This window comes from Mixophyes fleayi, chromosome 7, assembly GCF_038048845.1.
Source record: "Mixophyes fleayi isolate aMixFle1 chromosome 7, aMixFle1.hap1, whole genome shotgun sequence".
In the NCBI taxonomy this organism is placed as follows: Eukaryota; Metazoa; Chordata; class Amphibia; order Anura; family Limnodynastidae; genus Mixophyes; species Mixophyes fleayi.
Genome location: NC_134408.1, coordinates 32,023,715 through 32,039,949, shown reverse-complemented (window position 1 = coordinate 32,039,949; position 16,235 = coordinate 32,023,715). Strand labels below are relative to the sequence as shown.

The 16,235-nt window shown below is 41.4% G+C and overlaps 1 protein-coding gene across 3 annotated transcripts in view; it reads right to left on the bottom strand.

Moving 5' to 3' along the window:
- Window positions 1-7,098: 7,098 nt before the first annotated feature.
- LOC142097600 (interleukin-4 receptor subunit alpha-like) overlaps window positions 7,099-16,235 on the bottom strand; it is a 29,906-nt gene continuing 20,769 nt past the window's right edge. For all 3 annotated transcript variants that reach the window (XM_075179587.1, XM_075179586.1, XM_075179585.1), the window contains exons 4-10: window positions 15,309-15,481; window positions 13,466-13,614; window positions 12,080-12,248; window positions 11,646-11,745; window positions 11,235-11,307; window positions 9,385-9,431; window positions 7,099-9,300 (exon numbers count right to left, since the gene is read on the bottom strand). In XM_075179587.1, the coding sequence (XP_075035688.1) occupies window positions 7,662-9,300; window positions 9,385-9,431; window positions 11,235-11,307; window positions 11,646-11,745; window positions 12,080-12,248; window positions 13,466-13,614; window positions 15,309-15,481 (2,350 nt within the window). In that variant the 3' untranslated portion in view covers window positions 7,099-7,661. The remainder of the gene's footprint in view (window positions 9,301-9,384; window positions 9,432-11,234; window positions 11,308-11,645; window positions 11,746-12,079; window positions 12,249-13,465; window positions 13,615-15,308; window positions 15,482-16,235) is intronic.

Genomic DNA, 16,235 nt, shown 5'->3' with positions numbered 1-16,235 from the left:
GGCCCAGAGGCACCCTTTTGGAGCGTAAAGCTATAGCGGACTCCTCCTTCGTTATATCAGAGCTGAGATATTTAAGAGCTGATTCGGGGAGTTTTGGGAGGTGGCATGAGCGTAGGTGATCATCAATCCTCTCCTCCATGCCAGGAGGCAGCGGGTCAGAGGGATTCAGGTCATAAACTGGACAGTAAAAGCTTTGAAATTCTTTCAGGATCAAATCTGGTTCATAGATGATTCGATCCTGAGGGATTTTTATGGAAAAAATCGCATTGCGTGTACGCCACTGTAGAGCTTCTGGGTCAGGAGGGAGCCGCCTTGTCCCTTTTCTCATAGAATAACTGCTAAATTCTCATAGAAGAGCTGCTAAGTTCATTTGAGGATAGACAGGATCGCGTTGAGATAACCTCTCACCAAGGTCAACTCCTGAAGATGTGACGGATCAAGAGAGCCTTTGGTGAGGAGTGAAAGAAGTCGGGCCTCCAACGTGGCAATCGGTTCACTCTCATCTTGTGTCACGCAGTTGTTATACTAATAAGTCTCCCCTGGATGTTGGCCTTGTGAGCTTACCATATTGTTGAAGTAATAATGGGTATCTCATTAAGGGTGAAGAAGTCTGTGTGTCACTGGCACTAGGAGTTGCTACCCGAGTTTCACCAGATGGCACTCTGCTGGAGAGGCGGGGATATGGCACGCACCTCAAAGCAGGCAGGTGAATGATTGGAGCGACACAACAGCAGGAGAGTAGAGATAGTCTGAGGAAATCAACGACTTGGAGTTGTAAACTGGAAACTGAAGATAATGTAGACACGAGGAGTGGACGTGGATCGGTGATGATAGGTAGAGGAGGAGTCAGTGGTCTGCGTACAGCAAGTTGTACCACTGCAGTGATGGGAAGAATAGGATTGGTGCAGGTAGGTAGCAGGGTAGTCGGTGGTCTGCGTGCAGCAAGTTGTACCACCGCTATGGTGAGGAAACGGGTCCAGGTGTAGGTAGGTAATAGGAAAGTCAGTGGTCTGCGAGTAGCAAGTTGTACCACCGCTGTGATAGGAAGACTTGTCCAGGTGCAGGTATGTAGCAGGGAAGTCAGTGGTCTGAGTGCAGCAAGTTGTACCACTGCTGTGAGAAGGAATGAGGACTTGTCCAGGTGCAGGAGAGTGAAGTTGAAAGGCAAACTGTGGCTGTATGGGAACAGCGCGAGTAGAGCAATGTCTTGAGAGGCAGGGATGGAAGGCACAATGAATAGTCTGTATATAGTTGGTGCCTTGCAGTGAGGAGAAGCTGATCACAGCAGATTAAGCACAATGAGGCTAAGTAGTAGCATGAGAAGATATCGAGCTTGAGTGACAGCTTGTCCTAACTGGAGCAATGCGGAAACACAGTCTATATGGGTACCTGTACCCTGCGCAACAAACAAGAATGGATGCAACTGGTATGTGAGCAAAATAGGTAATAGTCAATAGTTAGTAGAGCATACCCAGTTGTGTAGATCCGGAATCAGCTGGGAGATGAAGCGTTGTAGCGGTATGGGAAACGCCGCTGAGTTGAGCAGGGAAGCAGCGTGGAAGCTGTAACACGATCAGCAGAGTGTCAGCGTTGGAGCGGTAAGAGGACCGCTGCTGAGTGGAGCCGGGAGCAGCGTGGAAGCTGTGACACGATCAGCGGGATGATAGCGTTGTAGCAGTATGGGAACCGCCGCTGAGTTGAACAGGGGAGCAGCGTGGAAGCTGTAGTATGAGCAAGCTGCACACAGTTTGGAAACTGTACAAACGAGTAAAGCTGGAAGCAGTTTGGGATCTGCACACACCTATAGAAGTTCACCGGGAATAAGACTTCAAGATCAGGCCCCTACCTAGGATTGCAGGTGCCTCAAATAGGGTGAGGTGATTGATCTGTCAATCACCTCCATGGACAGGTGAAGTTAATAGCGAGACCTGCGCATGCGCAGATGGCAGGATAGCGAGCGGCCACGATTCCACACAGGTGTAGGTAGAAAAGATGGAGGACCTCGCACCAGAGTAGAGGCACTCACGGTCCGGTGAGTGACACTGTGTCTCTGCCAGTTCTAGGCATGTAGGAGGGCAGAGTAAGAGAGTATCATCTAATCGCCATGTCGGACGCCTTTTAGGAAAATTAGCTCTGCTGGTTAGATACCCCCAGGCGATCTATCCAGGCGAAAAGCCGAACCTCAAACCCAAAAGTTTAGTGGCTAGCCGTGAGTCTACTAGAAAATAGTCAATACATGTGTACACCCTGTGGGGATGCGAATAGAAAGTATATTTTCTATCAGTGCTGTTAACCACTCACCATGCATCTAGAAAGTCAGATAGGATGTGCACTAGATGTGGAGGGGGTCGTGGTCGCTGGGGACCTGTCTAGATTTGGGTTTATGATCATATTGAAATCACCTCCCAGGTTGCCCTCAGCAATTTTATCAACAAGACAAAGCTTTTGGAAAATAGGGTTTTGGCTAGTGTTGGGGGCATAACAGCAAATTAGGGTGATAGGAAGTTGGCCTAGGGTGCCTACTAGGATGAGGAATCAGCCATCTGGGTCTGAAACGGAGTGGCTCAGTACATGAGATGGTATCGTGCAGAAGGACTATATGTGTGTGATTTCTTTAAGGCAGCAAGAATGGAGTGTTTCTTGGGGGTATTCAGCACTTTGATATTCACAATGAGCAATTTAAGAGACATGATTATAGAAGAGTATTGGCTGCGATGTCGAGAGGCCCCTCCAAATCAGAGACCTTTGGGGACTAATAGAAAACCGGTAGTTGTGGTGATACAGTAATCGCGTGGAAGGAGTAGTGAGAGAAGATAGGTGAGAAGAAGGGAAGGGGAAGAGGAAAGATTAGACTGCTGGTGGCTTGCAAGGAAGGAAAGGAAGAGGTCAGTCACTGCTCGACCGGCCTATAGACGCCTGGCTATGGAGAGGATAAGGGGTGTTGCGATAGGGTGCAGCACCGAGAAGGGGAGTAGGGAGTGGGAGGTGGCCGGGCGGGTGTGGTGGTAAAGTTCTTATGGTGGGTGTGGGGCGTCAACAAATGTAACCTTAAACCGTGAATACAACATTGACAAAGGAAAACACATTGTCAAATGGCACTAAAACATTTTGAAAAACAGCAGTGTAATTTCGTTGTGTAGTGTGATATAGGGTAAGTAGATGACAAAAATATCAACAATGCAAAAGTATCCTTAAGCATGTAACATGTGTTAGAACCGTAAATATTGGTCAGGCGGTGTCACTCAGTGGCGGCAGATGGTGAGTGGAGTTGATGGGGCAGGGTGTCCTCTCCCAGCATCCATTCAGGTCACGGCCGATCACTTTGTGTTGGGAACGAGGAAGTACTGTTGTCGTGCCTGCATAGAGAGGCACCCTCCGCCGGAGTCTTGGTGAATAGCAGTCTGGATTTACAGAAGGCCTGGAGGCGGAAGGGGAAGCACCATCGGTAATGGTGTCCATGTTTGCACAAGGCCTTTGTAGTGTCTTGGAGCTCCCAATGTTTTTGGATGGGGAGAGTGGCCAGATCCGCAAACAATTGAATTTTATTGCTGAGGTATCGAATGGAGTCACAATTCCTTGTGGCCTGCATGATTTTCTCCTCTACATAGTAATAGTGCATGTTAGGACATCTCTGAGTTTCTGGCCTGGGGTCGACCGACACCATAGAGATCTGTGAGCTCTCTCCAGAAGGAGATCTGTGTCTGTGGCATATTGTAGAATTGTTTTGAAGAAGTCAATTAGAAAGCCGATATTTCGGGATTTTGGGATATTTTTGAGGCGGATGTTGTTCCATTGAGCTCTGTTTTCAATGTCCTCGCATTTCTCGGTGAGTGACAATATGTCCGAGCGCAATGAGGAGAGCTCTTGGGTGGTATCCGCTAGAGATCTGCAGAGTTCATCTGTCTTGGTTTTCAAAGCGTCGGTGTGGTCACCAAGTTGTTATATTTTTATGAAAGTCCAAGATTGGTTGGTGTAATTCTGTATGGAATGCAGGCTTCTTGTTGTCCTGAAACAGAGAGTTGACCAGGTGCCACATGACGGGAGGGATTTCATCCTCCCGTGACAGGCCCGGGCTCGGTGAGAGGCTGGCATGAGGTTGAGCTAGTGAAACTGTGGTGTAGGTTGCTTTTTGTCTCTGTTGGTGGCCTCTGCCAAGGAGGTCCATTTTGTCCTGCCAGACATAACAGTCTAATTGTATCTGTGCAGCGAATAGGGTAGCCAATGATAATGTGTTGACGCCCCTACATAGAGTGTTTAGTACATAGTAGTAGGTGGCAGGCTCAGAGGTGTTATTGATGTTAATGCCAGTTCTGTGGTGGCATCACTGGATCTCTAGCATTGCTGTTCAGGTACGCAGGTGAAGAGCTGTGGCACTAATGCCAGAGAACTGGGTTTTATAGTGCCCAGTGCGTATCAGGGGTATTACGAGAATGCCCACAGGTTGACAGCCTATTGAGCAGCAGAAACTATTGTAATTTTCCGTCCTATCACTAGGTGGCAGCAGTGTGCTGAGTTGTGGATACGAGCCAACATAGACCTATGTGCTGCAGGCTTTATCGGTGGTAGTCACTTTAGCGGCACATATAATGCCGACACAGTTTAGAATGACCCAGAAATCATGAAGACTATCACTACGACAAGCTGAAAGTACCCACTTACTATATCATAGACAGGCAGTATATCCGGCATTTGAAATCACCTCCAGATGTAAAGAGCAACTTTTCCGAATATGTACAGTGACAAATCATGTCACTACTAATAGTCAGGCTAAAAACTACGCTTAAAGCGGTAATGCTTGGACCCACCTGATTTATATAATGCAGAAGGTGGGTCCAAGCATTGGACTGATTCATCAAGGAACGTATCTGCAGATTTTTAGCCTATCGTCCGCAAAATCACTCTGCGCATGCCCAAAACGCCAGAAACGTCCGTGAACGCAGTCCGATTCCGTGCGCCTGAAAGTGCAATGGACATTTATTACACCCTACGATTACAGGGAGTGAACTAGGCAGAGAAGGTGCATTTTGTTGTAGTGAATTTACAGTAGAGGGGTGCCAAACTCAGGCACACGCAGCCACGCTCGAATCAAGCCCTGAGCGTGAAAAGTTAGTTGTTTTACTGCCGTATCTTGCTCCAGCTACAGGGCTAGTCTAAGTCCTGATCAGTAGTGATGACAGTCTCATATGCACGCTATAACATGTGTTTCCATTTACGAGCAATTGTAAAAATTTATTTTATGCTCTGTAGACATTAACAACACCCTAATAAATGAATATGATGGGGGAGGGGACGACGACAAAAAACACTTATTTTTTACTGTTTTACCATCACTGTCTTTATTATTATCAGGAAACAATAATGCAGTATTTTTTTGCCAAAGCCTTTGTGGCAATCTTTGAGTCTCCTAGGTAACAGTGTGCTGTGCATAAATAACTGAACTCACATGTAAGTGCATGGCAAGAAATGCAAGAAATGCAAGAACAAGCATAACTGGTAGCATATGCTTTGTTGTTTGAGATTTATGTCCTATAAGAACAACTTTATATCCTTTATCTAAAGCAGTGATAGGCAACCTAAAACACTTAAAGGGGCTGCAAGGTGCAGCTCTCTAACCTTCAAAAGGGCCGCACATCACCCTAGATCTCGGTAATAAAATAATCAATACAATTAATCTAATAAAGAGACACCTAACTGTAAAAACATATCAACGGGCATTTTAAACAAGTGTTGCGAGTTATAACAAACAAATCTGACTCTAAAGCAGGAAGCAGCAAAGGAACTTAACTTGCTATTAATAGAAAACATAAATAAATCTTCTAAGTGGGATTGTTGCTTTAAGTCCCCAATTTTATATTAATTATATTGTCAATCATATATTTAATCAGACCAAGGTAAAGTGACTTAAATTTATCAATTAAAAATGTAATTAGGGGTTATGGATCTGATTCACAGACATAATCCACATCATAGGCAAAAAAAATTAAGAAGAGCTATTAGTTCAAAATGCTATCAAATTTGGCTTGTATGGGGGCCTCACACTTCTTTGATTGCTCCTGAATGGTGAACCTGGATCTCATGTACGTAATTCAGGGCTCAGAATTGTGGTTCTTAAATAAGTTAAAATAAACTAAAAAATGTTGCCTGTTTAAGCTTAAGTGGCTATATTGTAAAATATTTTTAGCAGTTTTTGATTTTTTTTTTTAATTCCGACCACAAACATTACTGTGTTTGAGCTCAAACTCAGGGAAGCTATTACATATACTATACATTGTAGCTCTTAAGCACAAACTCAAACATGGTTGAACCTGTTCAACTTGCTTAAATTTTGCTAACATTTTTACTCCACTCTAAAGTGTAAGTTACTCGAACTAGAGTTGAACTAGAACTTGTTCCATAACCACTAATTTCGAGCATCTCAAATAATAATGTTTCAATGGGCTCTCCATAATTTGGACACAAAACTGAATCTTCAGACATCTTGGGCCTGATTCATCAAAGCATGTCATCTGAAGGGTTTGTCCGCAAAATCACACTCTGCGACCGAGAGTTGCGGCCGTGTCCGAATCAAGCCCTGCGGACGTCAAAGTTACTTGTTTTTCTGCTCATATCTCTTGCTCCAGCTACAGGTCTAGTCTAAGTGCTGATCAGTAGTTATAACAGTCTCCTATGCATGCTACAACATGTGTTTCCATTCACGAGCAACTGTAAAAATGTATTTTAGGTTCAGTAGACATTAACAACATCTTAATACATTTATTTAATAGATAAAAACAAAAACAAAAAAACAACACTTTTTTCTCATTAATGCTTTTATTATTAACAGGTGACATTAATTCAATATTTTTTATTTTATTTTCCTGTGCATTTTATAATTCACATAGGTATTGGACATCTCCTGCAGTGTCTTGTGTTGTAGACCACAGCAGACTTACACCTGAATTCAGCAGTGCACGTATCTTGAGATCTGAGCCTTGATGAATTCAGGAGTACGCAAAGCCTAAATACGTGCGCATAATACTGAACGCAGGTTGCGCGCAGAATACGTGCATTGATAAATCAGGCCCCTTGAGTTTATTTTGTGTACATGAAACAGGCAGCTTTAACTACTAAATATAATGCTTTATTTGTGTTTTATATTCCTTACTCGTATTTTTCGCCAAAACCTTAATATCACCATGCAGGGTAGTCTAGTTATGTTGCCCTTAATTACAACTCAGATAAGCTCTGCTGTGTTCCTTGGTTACAATCATATCTAAGGGGCAACAGAAATAAAACACTTTGCCTTGACAATGTTTTTTTGATGAAAAAAAACAGAAGGAATGACAAAAGATAAAATACAGTTAGTAATAAACCTTACAGGAGAGCACTTACATGCCAATAAATGAAAACTGTCTGCAATTTATATAAATATATCTAACAATCATCATCAGCAGCAGCTATTTATATAGCGCTACTAATTCTGCAGCGCTGTACAGAGAACTCACTCACATCATAACAGTATATGCTTATTGTTAGTCACTGTATTGAAGAGCATAAGTTTCAGATTCAATATGACGACAAGTAAATGTCAAATGTATGCACATATTTTCTAAATAAACAAAATATTTACTTTTGTGCTATTTACATATTAGAATGTTTTTACGTCTTCCTTACGCATCTGTTTATAATGCTATCTTCATGTAGGGATTTCCTTCCTTGTCCAGATTGTTTGGTTGAAGAAGTAAATGACTTGTTGTCCGGTTGCAACTAACGGCTCTTAAATCATAAAGCGGTAGAAAGTAGGACACGTTCTGAAACTTCAGTGGGGAACACTTCTGAGCTGGAAAACATTTCTTGATAGCGTGGTGATCTGGAATGATTGTAGCCTCATTCAGACAGCAGGGGAATGATGCAATGTTTACGTGAAATCTACCAGGTTCTGAGCTGTTGAGCGAGAACTTGTGTCCATACATGTTTGTAAAATTCCTTAAATGATCACATATGTCAAAGGTCAAGGCAAACGGAATATCATCTTGAAATTTCACATGAGCCATTCTCTGAATGTCTGCTGCTTTGTTAACAGCATTCCTGTGTTCATCTGAAAACTTTTCTGTTTCTCTATTTTTTAAGTCAACCAAACTTAACTCTGATAAGTGGTCACTGGGAGGGAGAAGTTGTGGAGTTTTCTCCCAGCTTTCAGTATCATCCCCATGATGCGTCATACTGGGGACCATGCCCACTTGTTGAGGTTCTTCATGATTATGAACAGAGTTACATTGATTATCAAGATTAGGCAGATAACCATTCCCATCTAAACACGTGTTATTGGTACTTACAAGGCTTTCAAATGGCTTGTACCCAGAGTCAAACACTGGGCACATTGTATTTCCAGATGTCGTACTTTGTTGAACAGCTTGACCAAAGTCTTGACAACCGGACACTTCAGATACGGAAGTGGGACCAGCGTCTACTCCATGGTTGTGTACTTTACGTTGCCCGTTTTTTGTTGGATAAGCCTCATTACCAAATGGAACAAAACCAAAATGTGTATTGTAATAGTAAATACTATTTGGCTTCACCAGTAAATTATGGTTAGGTTTGTAGGACATGCTTTGTGATGAACAGTCCAAACAAAAGTTTAGTACAGGGTCTCTTGCTGCTGTATCATTGCTAGAATCCAGTTTATCTTCAGCTAAAGCATTAGCAAAGCTGTTGTAGCCTGAATTCACGAACATAACCTCTGTAGAACCATGGGAGCAGCTCTCATCAAGGCTGAAGGGGGGAGCATACGGCAAAAAGTCCTTTTGATTACCAGACCATTTATCAGAGTAAGTAGTATTTGGCTCATATAATTTTGTAGAAAAGTCTCCTAGACAATTATCAGAATCATAGCTGTGATACCCAGACTCTGGTGAGAACTCGGACAGACGTGCCTCGTCTTCATTACAATGTCCCATGAAGCTCGGACAACCAAAATTCCCAAATGTGTTTCCAGTATTATGGTTTTCTAAAGTTTCCATCTTTTGGGCAGATGAATCACATAAAATATCACAAAACATCTTACTGATAGAGAAGTCAATACCCAATAGGTGATCTTCATCGTTGTCTTCCGTTACGTCCTCTTGGCTTGGGATATTTTCATTGTCAATTTTTGGGAAAATTTCAACACAGCTTTCAATATTTTCGTTCTCCGGTTCAAAAATTAATTTTTTCAAGTCAGAATTAATATTGGAATAGTCTTTTATGTTTTGTCTTTGTGTAAGTTGTACATGCTTAGAACTCTTGTCGTTTTTTGCTGTTCTGCTCAAAAAATTTCCGCAGCTGGCAAAAGAAAGGAAAATGTTAATTTATGATCGACAGACACAAAATTTAAAAGAAGTGTACAATTATAAAGTTGGGACTTACTATGTTTTTGCTGCATTGGATTTTCCATCTGGTTTAAACTGTTTTTTCTAAAAAAAAATAATTTTTTTTATACCTTCACAGATAAGTAATTCAGTCCTACACAATGCTAATAATTAAAGCCAATATATTCCTAGTAAATTGATAGGCTAGAATTTTATGAAAATTGCTACGGACCACAAATGTCTGTCGTCACTGTGTGTATGAAAAAATGACACTGAAGTTGTTGATTCATTCCTGAATAAATATATTTATGCTAGCCATACACGCTGCTATAAAGCAGAGTGTACATCCTAAAAGTACCCTAGACACTTTATAATGATCCACTTCTGACCACAATTACAGGCCCCAATGACAATGGACGTGATCCAGCCACTCGCTCTTGTCATTCTACCATCTACTGTCCAATTTGCCCACCAAGGTTTGTAGTCAAGTGAAACGCCCGTATGCCCAGATCACCTTTTTCAGTTATTCACACTTAAATTTTGGTGCTTTACGCTTTTCTGATCAGTTTAACTGTGTGTAGCAGTGAGGACTTCACGTGGAACAACAAAGACACTTTGTGGTACATTACAGATGTTGTAAAAGAAACCTTAAAATGATTGCACAACTTAATGTTTGTTTTTTGCTCTGGACCTGTTAACACACTGACACACTCTATGACCTTCACCAGGAACGTCCAAACCCAATAGTTCCTAGAAATGTCTGTAACAGACAAACATAGTTCACAGGTGGGAAAAAATCCTACATAAAGGTTCTAGCAGACCATTTTAGCTAGTAACAAGGGGATACCTCTCAAAAGAGCGAGCCCTGTTAGATTTAACCCGGTGGTAGTCACTACTAAGAACACGATAGTCCAGACAGCACTTAGCGACAGTAAATTTGTGCGTGCTGTAATTCCAAGCTGGAGTCAGTTCTGCCTTGCTGTAAAACTGACTGAGGAGAATTACATTTATGCTATTAAGGGGGTAACGTGAGGACCCACCGGGTGTGTAATGTGTTCTAGGAAGAGCTGGACAGTAGACACCCACTGGGTACTCGCATTGCCCCCTTAACAGCATAAAAATAACAGTCGCAATTGAAAGTGACGTGAATCTCGACAACATTATGCTCTAATGCCGGAATTCTTCTGAGTTTTTTCAGCAAGTCGGAATTGCCTCCAGCTCGGAATTACAGCAATCGGAATTTTACTGTCGCTGTAAGTGCTGCCGGGATTATCGTGTTCACAAACTCCTAACCAACCCGATTTCACCTTATAAATACATAACAGCACCATGGATGATGCAGCTGTAGGCCAACAAGACATTTAGACCCTGGCATGTTGCCCTAACTGTTTGTACTATTAATTGGAATGGGCACTGGCAAGGAGTTGAGTCGAAAGAGGAAGTAAAAGTACTTCAATGGAAATGGCCTAATATTTCTATTGTACATACAGTATGTTACACTCACAGGGCCTGAGTCATTAAGGAGAGCAAAGCATAAAAAAGGAGTAACATTTGCACCTGGGCAAAACCATGTTGCATTGGAGGGGGAGGTAAATTTAAAATGTGGGGACAGATTTATAGTTGGGGTAGGGCATGTCCTAGATCAACTTTAAATTTCAGTGTAGTAATAAAGATATTAAGTATTTGTGTGCTATATGAAAAACAGACAGTATTTAACTTATGTGCAAAATAATAAACTAATTTGCACCCCTTCAATTGTAACATGGTTTGTCCCAGAGAACATTTACTCCATTTTTGCCTTAATGACTCAGGCCCACAGACTGCTATTGAGATCATCTAATGTAGAATATTCTCTTTTACCATTGGAAATCATTTACTCCCCACCTAATCAGTTCATTATTAACTCACCGGTATTAGTATGAGTTGGGCTAAGTTGCTCTTTCCAGGATCTGGAATATTGTTCCACCATCTATTCTTGTACCTGCATATAACATAAATCAATTTAAGCATAATTATGTCTCATTACAGAGGACCAATTCCAAAAAGAATACCCTCTAGTTTCATATATTTCTATGAATTCCAGAATGCATAATGTTATGACATAATGTCTACTCCCATAATATTAGTGCAGAGAGCGGGTAAAAGTTAATCACACTTTCCTAATGGTTTTAAGTACATTCTACTAATTAATTGGTAATAATTGGTTACACTCTACTAATTAATTGGTAATAATTGGTTTTACAATACATGTTGTTAAATAATTAGCATGAAGCAATAACCATAAATGGTCTTTTAAATGTGATGTTTTGAATTTATTACCTGGAAAAACAAAGGTAGAAGGATATAACCAGGAATATTATTACTATGCAGGAAACTGGGATAATGGTGCTCAACAGGTCATGTAGAGTAAGGCTGTAATCTGTGCAGGAGAAAACAACAGTGGTGTCAATTCATGTATAACTAGAAATATAACCATTTAAAAAAAAGAAATATCTTTATCACCATGAAAACTTTCAGAATGCTTACGTGCCAGTAGCGGCATATCTCAGGTATGATGCTGTGTTTTACGTAACAACAACAAAACTACAAATCATAATAGTAATTTGTCAGTTTATTGTCCCTCTAGTCATCGGTCATCATCTCAGTCTGATTAAATGTTCCTATGGGATTTCTATAGGATGCTATAGGACAACCTTTCATCTGTTTTTATCTTCTAAACACCCAGCGAAGATGGGGAATATACAATTATTTACCATTTCTCCACTCGGCCTTTGGGTTACTCCACTCGCTCCAAATTCCTTTAAAGTTAACGTGTTCTGCCGGCTTTGTTCTGACTCTCACCATATAGTCGTATCCTCGTTTCAGCTGCCTCTTACTGAATCTATATCTGGATTCCAATTGAGGAAGAGTATCTTCTAATGCCTGGTAAAACAAATGCATCAGGTCACAACAAATCCCATTTACTAGAGGTTTGGGGTTTCAGTATCAAAAGCACTAACACACAGCTCCTAATGTAAATACTAAGGGGGGGTATTCAAACAGGTCCGGGATTCGTGGCACTGCGCCGGAACGGGGAGTGAAGACAATCCGTGGGACCGCAATAACGCGATGTTGCGGTACCGTATTATACTTACCTGCGCAGCGCCACGAATCCCGGACATAATTGAATACCCTCCTAAGAGCTTAACGCATCTCACTAAACAAAACTGTTACTAGACTCAATTAACGTGTTGCCGGGTCCCTGAAAGAGCATCACGTGTACATTAAGGGCGTTTTCACACAATGGCGGCTCAGGCAAACCTGTTTGCACATACACCTGTTAGGAGGTGTATCTCTGGCACTTGACATTGGACAGGAGCAAATATGCTGATGATGATGATGACTTTAAGGATCTTAGCTTAAGAAACTTCTTATTTCAGTCTCCTGGACAAAACCATGTTACAATGCAAGGGGTGCAAATTAGTATTCTGTTTTGCACATAAGTTAAATACTGACTGTTTTTTCATGTAGCACACAAATATCAACTTTCAATTTCAGTGTACAAATAAGCTATCAAGTATTTGTGTGCTACATGAAAAAACAGTCAGTATTTAACTTATGTGCAAAACAGAATACTAATTTGCACCCCTTGCATTGTAACATGGTTTTGTCCAGGAGACTGAAATAAGAAGTTTCTTAAGTTAAGATCCTTAATGAATCAGGCCCTTGGTGTAGATCAGATACATATGCTGTTGATGCTGAGGCAGATGCATACTGAGATATCTACAGCGCCACATATAGACGTCAATACGCTATATTTGAGTGTGCTTCTTTAAGAGTAATTTACGCCCAACTCTGCCTCAGCCCCACTGTCTTCTGTCTCTGGCCAATAAATGTCGCACAATACATAATAATAGACTTCATCTATTGACTTCTATTTTGAAATCTATAATTATATATCTGGATAAACAGTCGATTATTGAGTTTATCTCCCCAGCTACAGATCATGCCACACCGTCAATTAATGTGCCGAGACCCCCCTCAGCTGAGGGTCACAAAGCAGCTGCATCCCCCCTGTATCTATGGTAGTTACGCTTTGTCTCTGGGACATGCGAGACACTCATACTCTGTAATATGTATAGAAAAATATAGAGTGTTACCGTTCTATTGTCTTGCTTGCAGATGAACTGAACCTGAAAGGAAAGCTGATTGCGAATGAAATTGTCCTCATAATTGGAATCCCAATACACTACGGCATTTTCTGTCTCACTGAGGTCAAGGCGTACATTTGATGGAGCTTTCAGTTTAACTGTACAGGGTACAGAATGTAGAGATTACAAGTCAATGTGCACAATAGACAGCCAGATAAGTTACTCAGGAACTGGACACACAGATAAGATAAAAGATATTGTAACGGAAACTACAAAACAAACCACACGTTCTTAGTTTCTCAAGTCAAGTACATATGTGGTCAGCACTGGCACTGGGAAAAAAGACTGGCATCAATGATATATTTTTATTATCATAGGAGACTACTTTTTAAACTGATTGGGGGTGCCCTTGTTAACCTCCACCACCACCAGACAAATAATGGAGATATTCATCCATAAGGGCTCATTTACCTAGATTGCATTTAGGTGACAAATGTGCACTGCACCACAGCAGCCAATCAGTGTGTATATTTAAATATATATTTAGGCTATGAAGCTCATTTATGACGTGCACATGTTGCGTACCGCAAGATGAATGGGCATTGCATCAGTGCACCTCAAAGGCCTGCCCAGCCCATGTCAAGGTGCATGCCTCCAATGCGGATTAGCCTCTGCAAACTGAAAGTGGTCCGTGGTCCTCTACACTGGACTAAAGAAATCTTTAGTCCAAAGTCCAACCTTCCAATTAAATGAAGATTTCAGTTTTTATTCTCAAATACTGCTCGAGTTAGCCTCATTCATGTTGTAACCAAATTGTGAAGGAACACCGGGGCTGTTTTTATTACAAGAGTCACTTTAACATGTGTGAAGCTTATTATTACATTGCATTGCGTGCCCAGATTGCCCAAAGAAATGTGCTTCAATTTAATGGGACCACTCCAATGGAGACGCTCTCCAACTGTAATAACACAAATGAGATTAAAAAAAAAACACCCCACTCACTCACTACAAACATCAGACAGCAAAATAATTATAGTTTGGCAGCAACTGAACTCCTATCACAAGCAGTCAGGGTGAGAAAATGGTTGTGATTGGCTTGCAGTGAAGGGAAGCCTCAGGGAGACTCACATGTAATAATTTTGCATCTGTCATTCGTAGTGTACAGGGCAGACTATTCTTTCTATGGATTCCCCCCATCCCAATTAGAAGTGTGCACTCAGAGACTTCCTGCAACATATTGTACTTACTGTTCCCATGTTCCCATCAACCTCCATTATATTTTTCCCAGCGCTGGCATTGCCGAATCTTACACTTTTCACACAGGGCTACTGCATATTAGTTTATTTTTTTGTTTAAAGTATAATCTGCTATGGGCAATTTTTCAAGGGAGAGTAGATTTATCAACTTTGAGGACTTGCTGGGGACCAAAGGATTGTAAATTATGTTCTAACATGTAAAAACTCATATTGAAAAGAGTTTGGGCTTTCTATTACACGCTGTTCTGTTGTATTAGTAAGTAGAGAACATATCAAAGACTTTAAAAAATTTTTTTTTTGCCCACATACAATTCTCTGGGTTTAGTTAATTGCAGGACTAGTAATTCTTGAGAACACCACATACAGGTCCCACTAGGTCAGGAGTAGGCAACCTGCGGCTCTCCAGGTATTTGTGAAACTACAAATCCCAGCATGCCTTGCCACCTATCTGCTGGTTATCTACTGGCAAAGCATGCTGGAACTTGTAGTTTCACAACACCTGGAGAGCCGCAGGTTGCCTACCCCAGCACTAGGTTTTTGGAGAATGACGTTCACACACAGAATCCCACCTACAGACAGCAGCAATCCTTTATTACCTTTAGAGTTAATGTATATAGTTGTATTGGCCACAGATGTCCCGCGCCATTTTACTTCTATTTTATAGTCTTCGGCAGCTATAAACATGTACATTTTTAAGTTACATATACATTTATTTAGCAGTCTGGTGCCACCATCGTGTTCATTGTCGAGGTCACGACAATACGACGTTCTGAAACACAAAAAGATTAGAGCAGTTAGATGATGATCATCATCATCATCACCATTTATTTATATAGCGCCACTGATTCCGCAGCGCTGTACAGAGAACTCATTCACATCAGTCCCTGCCCCATTGGAGCTTACAGTCTAAATTCCCTAACATACACACACACACACACACACAGACAGAGAGAGACTAGGGTCAATTTTTGATAGCAGCCAAATAACCTACTAGCATGTTTTTTTGAGTGTGGGAGGAAACCGGAGCACCCGGAGGAAACCCACGCAAACACGAGGAGAACATACAAACTCCACACAGATAAGGCCATGGTCGGGAATTGAACTCATGACCCCAGTGCTGTGAGGCAGAGGTGCTAACCACTTCGCCACCGTGCTGCCCGCTGCCTGATGATGATGATGATGATGATGGGGGCATGTGCAGGAATTCTGAAGGTGATCGCACACGGGATCCTTGAAGTGAACAAATTTTCCCATCATTACCAAACTATAAGATTAGCGAAATTGGCATTTATTCCTGATAGACTATAGAGATAAAAATAAAAAGGTAGGAGTCAATGTTTCTTTTTTTTTTTTGTACGATGGTATTCCAAGTGTCCGTGTTCCATAGTCCAAACAAAGTGGTTCATAATAGAACATATTGGATAATTAATAATCAGTAGATTCCAAAAACAGATTCTAGAGCCCTATCTGGGGTGCCAACCAAAAGGCAGCACACCATGGGGGTAAAGTATAAATTTTAGATA